The 12,341-nt window shown below is 38.2% G+C and overlaps 1 protein-coding gene across 1 annotated transcript in view; it reads left to right on the top strand.

Annotated features, from left to right (window-relative positions):
- CR1 (complement component (3b/4b) receptor 1 (Knops blood group)) overlaps positions 1-12,341 on the top strand; it is a 66,629-nt gene that overhangs the window by 32,947 nt on the left and 21,341 nt on the right. The window contains exons 15-21 of the mRNA XM_014532571.1: positions 282-469; positions 555-657; positions 1,626-1,711; positions 4,811-5,065; positions 7,240-7,419; positions 8,014-8,113; positions 10,827-10,912. Coding sequence (XP_014388057.1) covers positions 282-469; positions 555-657; positions 1,626-1,711; positions 4,811-5,065; positions 7,240-7,419; positions 8,014-8,113; positions 10,827-10,912 — 998 coding nt within the window. The remainder of the gene's footprint in view (positions 1-281; positions 470-554; positions 658-1,625; positions 1,712-4,810; positions 5,066-7,239; positions 7,420-8,013; positions 8,114-10,826; positions 10,913-12,341) is intronic.

The following is a 12,341-nucleotide window of genomic DNA, read 5'->3' as shown; positions in this document are numbered from 1 at the left end:
TCTGGTCAGCTGTGTAATGAGCACTCTCTGTGCTTTATCTCATCGTCTCTGTACAATCCTCCTCAGAAATAGTGCTATTCTCTTATCCATCTGACAGTGCAGTTAGCTTGGTCTTTCAGAGGTTAAAGAAATTGTCCAAATCACGTGCCAGGAATAGAATGCATGTGTGTGAGACCCTTTGTTAGACCGGGACCCCTCTACCTATGAGTTTCTGACTCCTTGGATGAGTTAAGATTTAGCAACGAATATTCCCCCATAACTGACAGGAACGCTGTGTCTGTTCTTCCCCCAGTTTGTCAGCGGCCTCCAGAAATCCTGCATGGCCAGCACAGCCCCAGCGACAAGGACAGCTTTTCCCCTGGGCAGGAGGTGCTCTACAGCTGTGAGCCTGGCTATGACCTCAGAGGGGCCGCCTCTCTGCGCTGTACACCCCAGGGAGACTGGAGCCCGGCCGCCCCCAGATGCGCAGGTGCCTACACTCACTCTCATCCTTTCTGCAGATGAATGTCTTTGCACCTCACATAGTGGTCTTACTCCTCCTTTATTTTCTGTAGTGAAACCATGTACTGCCTTCCGGGACCGACTTCCTAATGGTCGTGTGCTCTTTCCACTTAACTTCGAGCTTGGAGCACAAGTGTCCTTCGTTTGTGATGAGGGGTGAGTGTGACCGGGATAGTGACCCTCTTCAACAGGTTCATTCATTATTGGGGTTAACAAGTCCAAGGATTCCTTGACAGGCATTGAGTAACAGTCATTCAGTGAAGATCTGGAGGCAGTTCAGGAGACCAGTGTTCTGAAAATAAACCAGATGTTTTAGGATAATTATGCTCTAAGAAATCCTGTCCTGTTTTCTTCTTTTTTTTTCTAGTTAATTTGGCTCTGCTCTTCAATAATCCAGATAGGCCATAAGTCTCATTTAGGAATATTCCAAGTGTATTGGCGAAAAGTACCATCTCGGATATCTTCCCTCATGTTCTATGACTTGCCAACCTGCGTCAGGAGCTGTTTTCCTTCTGGTCCAATAAGAAAAGAAAATGCTACATTTCGTATTAGAGGAAACAGTTCCTCCTGATGACAAAAAGGGTGCTATCAGAGAGCAGTCAGGGAACAATGACCTCCTGGAGGCCTGGGACCAGGTCAAGAAAATGCCTGCCTATGTTTTTTTTAAATATATATTTTCATTGACTTCAGAGAGGAAGGGAGAGGGATAGAGAGATAGAAATATCAATGATGAGAGAGAATCACTGATTGGCTGCCTCCTGCACACCTCCTACTGGGGATTGAGCCCGCAACCCAGGCATGTGCCCTTGGCCAGAATTGAACCTGGGACCCTTCAGTCCTCAGGCCGTCACTCTATCCACTGAGCCAACCTGGCTAGGGCCTGCCTATGTTTTTTAGTCCTTCTTTGGTACAGGACTTTTACTCAGTAAGTGGAAGCTACCATTTTTCAAAATGTTTTGCTTTCTGAGCCTTTATCCCAAGAAACCAAATGCTGAGCTTTTTCCCCAGGGATTTAACTGAGGAATTAAATTGTCTTTTAGCAGAAAGGAAGAAGCTGAGCTCTAACCATGAAGGGAAGAGAGAAGGGGTACGCTCACCCAGTCACTACTGCTTTTGTCCCTTAGGTTTCATTTACAGGGAAGTTCTTCTAGTCACTGTGTCAGGGTTGGAACGAAGAGCCTTTGGAATAACAGTGCTCCTGTGTGTGAACGTGAGTAGAAGGAATATGTGCTCAGGTCTGAATATTTCTCCTTTTTCTTCTTTTCATTTTCTTACCGAGTTTTTGGAGTAGAAGGAATATGTGCTCAGGTCTGAATATTTCTCTTTTTTCTTCTTTTCACTTTTTCTTTTCATTTCTTACCGAGTTTTTGCCCCCATGAGATTATCAAGTGTCTGCTTCTCTGTTTACCTTCATTTTTGATAGAAATATTTCTTTGTGGGTTAGTTAAAAAGAATGCTTTTGGGGGAAAATAAACCTGAGCATCATGTGTTTTGGGTACTATCCAAAATATTTAGTAGCATACTATGTGCTATATATAAATGGGGAGAAATGCTTTGTAGATGGGGAGAAATGCTTTGTAGATTGAGAGAAATTTGTGCCCTGAAGTTTTGTCAAATTTTCTCTTTTTTCCTGGCAAAAGTGATAGTCACATTTCAGCTTTTCTATCCTTTTCTAAATCACCTATTCATCCATATATTATTTTTTAGCCCTTTCTATGTGCCAGTCTTCTAGACACTAGGAGTATGCCTGTAAACAAGATTGACTAGGTCCCTGCCCCCATGCTGTTTATATTCTTGGATGGGAAGAAAGATTTTAGAAAAATAACAAGTAGACAAGGAAACACATGGATAAATAAGTTCAAATAATACTAAGTGTCATTAAAGGGGGGGAAAAGGCAATGAATAGAATAGTTATGGGAATGGGAATAAGGATTGCCAGGAAAAAAAAGAATAAAGTTTCTATTTTAAATAAGGTAATTAAGGAAATCCTTAATGAGGAAGTAACAATTAAGCACTGGCAGCAATTAGGTGATGCCAATGTGAATTACATAGAGGAAGAACCTTCCATTCAGATGGAACAGGAAATGCAAAGAAAGGCCCAAGGCAGATGTTTTCTTGGAATTTCCTTTAAAAAGCCTGTTCTAACATTTTCTTGGAAGCTTAAGTAGCTGGTGTAGAGTGAACAGCTGAGGGGCCCAAAAGTCAGGTATAGCCAAGAACATCTGAGAGTACAAGCTAGGAAGCTACTGTAAAAATCTAATCAGAAATGTTAGTCGAGAATAGCAGTGGGAGAGGTGATAAGAAGTGCTCAAATTCTGGATGCATTCAGAAGGTAGAAATGACAGAATTTGCTGGTGGCTTACACATAGAGATTAAAATAGAGAATAAATGAGGGAGAGGTGATAAGAAGTGCTCAAATTCTGGATGCATTCGGAAGGTATAAATGACAGAATTTGCTGGTGGTTTACACATAGAGAATAAATGAGATCACCTAGTGAGTGAATGTGTCCATAGAGCAGGTGCATAGGCCATGCCTCGTAAATCCAACATGAGAACTCAGAACTATGAGGAGTCAGTAGAAGAGACGAAGAAGCAGCCGGTGCATTAAGCAAAAACCAGGAGGATGAGGGTATCTTTGGAAGCCCAGTGGAGAAATTACTTTAAGAAGATGAGCCCAAGCAACTCTTTTAAATTCTACAGAGAGGTCAAATAAGATGAGGACAGAAAATTATGCGCAGGTTGAGTGACTTGGAGGTAATGGGTGACCTTAACAAAAGCAGTTTTAGTAGAGTTGTGGGAGCATATGCTTGATTGGAATGAGTTCAAGGAAGAACGAAGGGGAGGAACGAAAGGTCATAGGCAACATCTTAAAGGAGCTCTAATGTAAAGGAGTAGAGAAATGGAACTGCAGAGGGAAGTGGAATTAAGAAAATTATTTTTTGTTTGTTTTTAAGATGACAGAAATATAGTGTGTTAAATACAGAAACACTACCAATATATTCAGTCTGTCCATTTATTTCTTTACTAAATCAAACAGAATATTGCTTTGTCTTCTGATCATAACTATTGAAAAATACATGTTTATAATAGAATTTTTCATGTGAGTACTCTGCTTTAAAATTGGACTTCTTGTACTGATTTATATAATGAATCTTGATAATTAGCTCTTTCATATTTGGAAGTCACCTATTAGAAAATCTTAACTTTCTGAAAGTATAGTTAAGAAGCATGAAAAAAAATAAAGAAAAAATATATTCTCATCAACCCAAAGATATACTTAAAATTGCTTACTAAAGTGTAAATGTTGATTAAGCTATTCTACTCTGAGATTAGTTTTTTTAAAAAATATGTTTTTACTGATTTTAAAGAGAGGGCGGGAGAGATAGAAACATCATGATGAAAGAGAATCACTGATAGGCTGCCTCCTGCACACCCCCTTCTGGGGATGGAGCCCACAAGCCTGGCATGAACTCTTACTGGAAATCAAGCTGTGACCTCCTGGTTCATAGGTCAGTGCTCAACCCCTGAGCAACACTGGCCAGATGGGATTAGTTTATCCATGATCCTATCAAGTTGCAATATCCTCTTCCCAAATACTGATCAAATCAGAAGGGGAAAGGAGCTTCTCCAGATAGTTATACTCAAAGGAAATAAAATCTGTAAACACTAGTAAGTATCTCAAAAGTCCTATCATTTCTGAACCTTTTGGAGCATGCACAGGAGTATGGAGGATGTTGCATTTCATTGTGACATTACTGTCCCATTCATTTTGTTTTTTAGAATAACAGCCTCAAGTCATCAAAAAAGATTAAATCACTGACAGGAAGTAGTAACTATATAATATATTTTGAAAGATTTCTTTAGGATGAAAATCCTTGATGTCTATTTTTTGCTTAAAATGGTACTTGATATATAGTAAGTGCTCAAAAACTTGCTTGTTAAATTAATGGATGATTTTTTATTAGATTGGTGATTTTCTTTTTAAGGTGGTTAAGATTTTTTTTTACTTTAAATGAATAATCTCTCAATTTTACAGAAGTCTTAACTCTCTGAAGAGTCCAGGATGCTAAACCCCTTTTGGACTTCTGTAATAAATGTTGATTTAGGTGTCTTGTCATTTAGCTGCATTTTGGCAGAGGATTTGATAATTAGTCCTCTTTATAACATATTTATTTTGCAGTCCATATGCTCCCTAAGAGCTTAATTGTTCTTTAATTGGCAATGCAGTCATAGCATCATAACTGTAGAATCAAGTCAGATTAAAATGTAAACATTATAATATAACTTATGGCTCTTGTCTTCTTTCTAGAAATCTTTTGTCCAGATCCCCCTGCTATCCTTAATGGGAACCACATAGGAACTTCTCTCAGAGACATTCCCTATGGAACAGAAATATCTTACACATGTGACTCCCACCCAGACAGAGGGATGACCTTCAGTCTCATTGGGGAGAGCACCATCCGCTGCACCAGTGACAGTCAAGGGAACGGGATCTGGAGCGGCCCTGCCCCTCGCTGTGAACTTTCTGGTCCTGCTGGTCAGTACCGACCTGCGTTTACCCTAAGTGGGTTCAGCATATCTGTACCAGAACTTTTATATTTCTATCATAAGATTACAGTGTTTGCTTGTGAGTTTAACTGTCATAAGTGGAAGTGTCAAATTACATGCCATCGCTGAAACAGATGGTTCCAGCAGTGCCAAGCTATGACTGAAGATGCTAATAACTCAGCTTGCTGGTTAAGTGGTGAGGAGAGTAGGGGAAGAGGAGAAAGGGAAAGGGTGGAGAGCAGACAGTAAGCACCTGTGTAAATCAGGAAGAAAAATAGATTCATTCGAGAGGACAGGAAAACAATTGCCTATGCCAGTGGTCGGCAAACTGCGGCTCGAGAGCCACATTCGGCTCTTTGGCCCCTTGAGTGTGGCTCTTCCTAAGCCTTAGGAGTACCCTAATTAAGTTAATAACAATGTACCTACCTATATAGTTTAAGTTTAAAAAAATTGGCTCTCAAAAGAAATTTCAATCGTTGTACTGTTTATATTTGGCTCTGTTGACTAATGAGTTTGCCGACCACTGGCCTATGCACACTAACCAATATCAGGATAACTGATAAAGCACCCTCTACAAGGTCATGGGCATGCAAAGGATAAAACTGGAAATATAGATATTATTTAGCTAAGGCTTTAGCTAGTCTTATGCTGAATAGGTTAAGTAACAAAATAAAGTCACTATAGCTTTGTATCTAAAGATCTCAACTCAAAGTTCACCCATTTGTCAGCTCGCCTAGGGGCCCATCTTAATCTTTCCTTGAACTCTTCCATTCCTTCTGGGAGTGTGAAGAAGCAAGGAAAGATCAGCTCAAGGAAAATAGTACAAAAAGGAAGGGACTATTTCTAAGGACTAGAGAAGATGGCCTGGTACTTGAGGCCTGACTTGAGGCCTTCCTAAGAATGAAACCTGGAGTAGACTCCATGCATGGCCAGCCTTGGATTACCACTTCCCCTGCAGGGAAGCCCTGAGAGAAGAGCAATCCAATGAGAAAAGGCCACATGTGATGAAAAGCATTTAGCATTTCTTTGATCTCTCTCACCCTCCAATTTGGTGTTCTCTACCTGAATCTAATGGTATTTCTTTAAAAGCAGATGCCTAGAACCCAGCCAGGCCCATTGAACTGGCAAACAGAAGCAGTCACCTCCAAAGAAGAGACAGTTGAGTTCAGACTCTACTTCAAATGTGCAGCACACAATACACTCTCTTATAAAGAAGACATAGTTTCTGAGAGAATGCTGCTTAATGGCTTAATCTATTTGTCCTTATCCTTAAGTGTCTGGTTTAGCATCAGAATGAGAAGAATAGTCTGTTGGTTTCCTAGGGCTGCATAAAAATCTACCACAAACCAGGTGGCTTAAAATAATAAAAGTTATTCTTACATAGATAATGGGGCTAGAAATCTGAAATCAAGGTGTTGGCAGGGCTCCAATCCTTCCTAAGGCTCTAGAGGAGAATCCTTTTTTACTTCTTTCAGCTTCTAGTGGCTCCTGGTTTGTGGTCTCATCACTCTAATCCCTGCCTCTGTCTTCACATGGCCTATTCCGCTCTGTCTCTGTGTCTCCAACACAATATACCCTCTCATAAAGAGGACATAGCTTCTGCCAGGATGCTGCTGAATGGCTTAATCTATTTGTCCTTGTCCTTAAGTGTCTGGTTTAGCATCAGAATGAGAAGAATAGTCTTTTGTTTCCTAGGGCTGCCATAACAAATTACCACAAACTAGGTGGCTTAAAATAATAAAAAGTTATTCTTTCATAGATAACGGGGCTAGAAATCTGAAATCAAGGTGTTAGCAGGGCCCCAATCCTTCCTAAGGCTAGGAAAGAGATGGTAAAATATGTCTTGCTATACAAGGGTACATTAACAGCAATAAATGAGGATATGAATGGTTAACTCTAGGTACAGGCATTCTGATAGGAGGTCTGACATGTGAGACCATTAACTAAATGTCTTGCTTCAGTGAAATAAGAGGATAAAGTTCAGAAAGGTAAATAGTCTTTAAGTGGAAAAATTTTTGATGAGTAGATGTTGTTGGAAAGCACCATCCTAAGGTAACTTCAAGAAGAAGAAAATACTTGCCATTATGATAAGTCTGTTTATGTGCTCATATATCAACTTAATTGGAGAGAAAGAAGAGTTGAGTGGGAGTCTCATTGCTCACTTGAAATTCCTGTGGCTTTAATCTCCAGGTTACTGTAAAGCTCCAGAACCATTTCTGTTTGCCAAGCCTACAACCATAACTGATGAATCGGAGTTTCCAATTGGGACATCTTTGAGCTACAAATGCTCCCCTGGGTATTTTGAGAATATGTTCTCTATCACCTGCTTAGAAAATTTGGTTTGGTCAAATGTGGAAGATGTCTGTAGACGTGAGTAACCCTATCCTGGGAACTATGTTCTGTATGTCAAACCATCTATGGGATCTGATTTAATTTGTTTTTATTTTGAAAGTGAGATATCTAAGATATTTAAATGGAGGGTAGACTTGTAAGTCATCCCTTTTTATTGTCTGGCTTTCTGCAGCTTGACCAGATATTCATTTCCTAGGAAAGACTCACACTAAAGGAATTGTAGGGAAACTTTCCATTCACTGGAGGTACCTTCAATGGTATGAATGAATGAAAAAGGAACACCAAAGAAAATTATGTGGGTCCCAGTGAACTGTGCTTAGCTAAGATGGAGGAAAGTCTCAAATTATGAAGCCTTTGATTTAGGTTGGTGGGATGAGAAAACCATTCTTTAGCCATGAATGATTTTTTATTGAGAGATGCAAGGTAGTCCTTTAAAAGAGGTGCCCTGTAGCTACTTGATTCTAAGGTCATATGGTGAGTATCCTCAAAGTGACAATTCTGTGGGGAAAATCACATATATATAGGCTAAGCGTGCTACACCCCAGTCTGAATCTTAAATCAAATGTAAATTTAACTCTACACCTAGTCCCAAATTCTGCTGCTTTCTCCTAGGAAAATCATGTGGATCTCCACCAAAACCTTTCAATGGCATGGTGCAAATAAACACGGATACTTACTTTGGATCAACAGTTAATTATTCGTGTAATGAAGGGTGAGTTGGGAGCACTCTCTTTTCATTCAAATGCACACAGTGTAGGGACACTAATGGAATTTTTGCTCTTGAATTTTCTTTGGGCAAGTAACTGAGCTAGAAGCCGTTGCCTCAACTTAGAGCAATTAAAGAAAGTATATTAATTTTTAGTTGCCACAATAAATTTAGAGGAAATAAGGTATCTAAATATATCACATCTTTCTGCATAAACTGCCCTTGGTGATCAGTCCCATCTTGTCCTACTCAAGTAGAATCTATGTATTGTACCTATGATCCAGCAATTTTAAACTAGGATAAATCCACATTCACCCCTGCTCACTTTGTCTGAGCCTGGAGATTTGAACACATTTCCATACAATCTCTTCACCAGTTCTTTCTCACCTCCCATTGTGAATAAGCCTAGAGCTCTTTCATTCATGAGCAAAACAAAACACCATGAATACAAGGGAAGGAAGATAGAGCAATTGAAAATACAAGAGCCATTTTTTCCAGAAATCAGAGAAAATATTCCTCTACAAATCAGTGTACTCCAATAAATAAGGGAATGAACTCTAAAACAGGATACTAGAAATCTCTCATATCTGTTTGTAACATAGAACCTCTGAAACAGTATGAGGATTTAATAATCTGATATCAGTAAAGTTTATATATGAGCAAACACACAGTAATCTAAAAAAGCAACAATAATCAAAGATTGAATTCTAAGAAAAAGAAACCAAATAGAGCCGGAACTGGTTTGGCTCAGTGGATAGAGCATCGGCCTTCGGACTAAAAGGTCCCAGGTTCGATTCCAGTCGCCAGAATAAATGAAAGACATCACTGGAAATTGCACACACACACACACTCACACACACACACACACACACACACTCACTCACACACATTTTCACACACATTGAAACATGAGAAAAAATTTAAAAAGCAAAAATTGGTGAAGTATCAATTAGCACAGCATGGAAGATACTTTCCCATGTCAGAAAGAAAAAGATTAGATTGTTAGAATCCTAAGGCTTACTGAACAAATGCAGAATAAATGATAAGAGACCCTTACCCTCTACGGAGAAAATTTATGACATTCAGATATCGAGAAAACTGAATTAAATTCTCCAGAATAAATGAAAGACATCACTGGAAATTGCACACACACACACACTCACACACACACATTTTCACACACATTGAAACATGAGAAAAAATTTAAAAAGCAAAAATTGGTGAAGTATCAATTAGCACAGAATGGAAGATACTTTTCTAGGTCAGAAAGAAAGAGATTAGATTGTTGGCATCCTAAGGCTTACTGAACAAATGCAGAATAAATGATAAGAGACCCTTACCCTCTACGGAGAAAATTTATGACATTCAGATATCAAAAAAAATTTGCAACTCTCCAGAGCTAAAATAAACAGAAAAAAGTTTATATTGCCATCAAATGCTTCTTCCATACTCTAGTGGAAATTAGTGTTTTGAGGGAAAATATTGTGCTTTAAAATATCTGTATTCAGCCAAGTCCCAGAAGTGTAGTCTTACATGACCAAGTATCCACAACATATACCAATTAGATATATTTCTTGAAAAAAAGAACAACTCCCATACTAGATGTGTTTTGATATCTTCTATGTGAGTATAGTACAATAACACTAGAAACTCATAAGCAAAACTTAATTAAAATTCAAAGTTTTGGATCTTGATCAAAGAGAAAATTTAAATAGCCATTGCAGATTACCTCTAGAAAAGCAATAATGGATGATTATTAAGTGCAGTTGTCCCAAGCAGTCTACCAAGTGATTTACATGAATTAACTTAATCTTTAAAATGATAATTAGAAATGGGCATTGGCCAGTTAAAAACACAGAATTCTGTTACTAATAAGGGAGAGAAAAGTGGATACTGGAAATATCTATAGTTTCTGCTACAAATGGTTAACTGCCCTGATCATGTATCTTACATAATCAAGAGGCAAACTTCTTAGCTGGTCCAGAAACGATCCCACTGTTATATGACATTGCATTAGACACCTTACCTTTCACTTAATCTAGGTTAGTCCTGCTGTACTTTGGAACACTTGACTAGCTTAGCAAGTATCCTTTGTGACATTTCTTGCAGCAACAGTATAGGGACATAATAAATAAAAAGAAGATGCGATATTCCAAAGTTTGTGACCTATTTTGAATGGTTTTATGGCACAGTGGACGAATACCCCTGCTTTCCACCATTAAAGTATGAAAATGATTAACTGCTTCTTCTGGCTCTTCACTGAATCTTCAGGGTAAAGCCATCATTCGTTCCTTCAATCAACAAATATTTTGTGAGCACTCCAAGCTTAAATGTCTTTTGACTAGGGCCAGAGACTGCACATATTTCCATTAAGACATTTTCTGCCTTTGAGAAGTTCTAATTGCCTTGACAGTACACATGGATTAAAAAAAAACACACCTCAGTTTCCCTAAAGATAAGTTAAAAAATGCTCCATTATGAATAACACCGTTATTGCACTGAATTCGGAGGGACTAGGAATGATGGATTAAAGAGGTGGGACTCTATATTTGTTCTTAGCAATAAACAACTGGTTTTCAGGTGGAAATGGGGTTTCTTCTTTGCGGTCTCCCATGTGTTAGTTTATCCTATAATTTGTGAAATCCTCTTGGCATTATTTTCTAATGGTGATTTGAGTGGGAAACGTGTAGGATATAATCATTTTTCATCTTGTTTCTAGATATCGACTCATTGGCTCCCCATCTGCTGCTTGTAACCTCTCAGGCAATAGTGTCACTTGGGATAAGGAGGCACCTGTCTGTGAAAGTGAGTGGAAATATTTTCCCCCATAATTCCCTCCAATTGACCCCGATTTGACCCTGTAGTTACAAAGAAGAAATGTAATCCTTCATGCACAGACTAGTCTCTGAGATACTTGAGAATTGGGGTCAATTGTTACATGGTTCTCCTGTTTGGCTTTTTGTTTTTAATTTTAAGAGGTCATTTATCTGAAACTGTGGGCTTGACCTCAGGTCAAACTGTCCTACTCTCCAACTTTTATAGTAAACTCTTTCCCGAGAAAAGATCATTCTCCTTTGAGTAAATTCAAAAGACATTAGAGAAAACTAAACCTGTCTCTGCCACCTTTTAATAGCACACAAAAATCCCAGGAAAGAGATACATGACTCTCTTCCTTATTGTTCTTACTTTGAACAACTAAAGAAAAAAATTACACTTCTTAACAAGGCTCTGGCCCTTTCTTCCTCCTTCAATTCCTCCATGCTCAAGCCCTAGTTGTATTTGTTCCTGATTAGCTGACTCTGTATTCAATGGGACGTTGTACAGTGAACCTCCAAAACTTTGATGAACATGGAAGAAGAAATACAAATGGATAGAGTGTTAAGGCTGTTAAGGAATCAGTATCACCTGCAGAATTGATGTCAGTAAAAGTGGGCACAAACTTCTGGAAGGCTAGTGAGGAATAAATACAAAAGCCGTAATGCAAGACCCTTTGACCTAGCAATTCCATTTTCTAGAACATAATCATGGAATTTGCCCATGATTTTGGTCTAAAGACATTCAATGCAATTATATTTATAATCGTGGGAAATGTTAAGAATCTAAGTGTTCAGCATGGTTTGAAAATAGCTAATAGAAGAAACAAGGCTTATTAAAAATGATTATACAATTTTAAGAAAGATGTAAGATGAAATTAGAGACTGAGATGCCTCATCCAAGCGGAAATAAACACTCTATCTATTTACTGGCATGCCTAAATGTTATCCAGCTAACAAGTATGATATTCTATAAAATATAAATTCAGCATGTGCATACATACATATCTGAAATGATATGCATTAAATTAAGGATATTTATTTTTGGACCGTTATTGTTTTCTTATTTTTGTTTGTCCATATTTTGTAAAATTCCTACAATGAATGTATTCATTGTATTCACAAGTATTCACACACACACACACACACACACATACACACAAACTAACTTTAGCTTTTAAAGATCCACAGAAATGAATGAGAAGTTATACAAGGTGCCTCCTTTAACTTGCCCATAATTTGAAATTCTCTGAAAAAGTATAAATTAGCAAGATATTATCCGTTTGCTATAAAATTTTTTCTAGGTCTAACACATTTTGTAGGGGGTTATCTCTGATGAAAAATGTTTCCACTTCTATGGTATTTTTAGGTCAATAAACAGTTAACTGAGTCAATATTGGTTATATATATATATATATATT

The sequence above is a fragment of the Myotis brandtii genome, unplaced genomic scaffold (genome assembly GCF_000412655.1).
Source record: "Myotis brandtii unplaced genomic scaffold, ASM41265v1 scaffold898, whole genome shotgun sequence".
NCBI lineage: Eukaryota > Metazoa > Chordata > Mammalia > Chiroptera > Vespertilionidae > Myotis > Myotis brandtii.
Note: the sequence above shows the minus strand (reverse complement) of the source record. Positions and strands in the feature narration are given on the sequence as shown.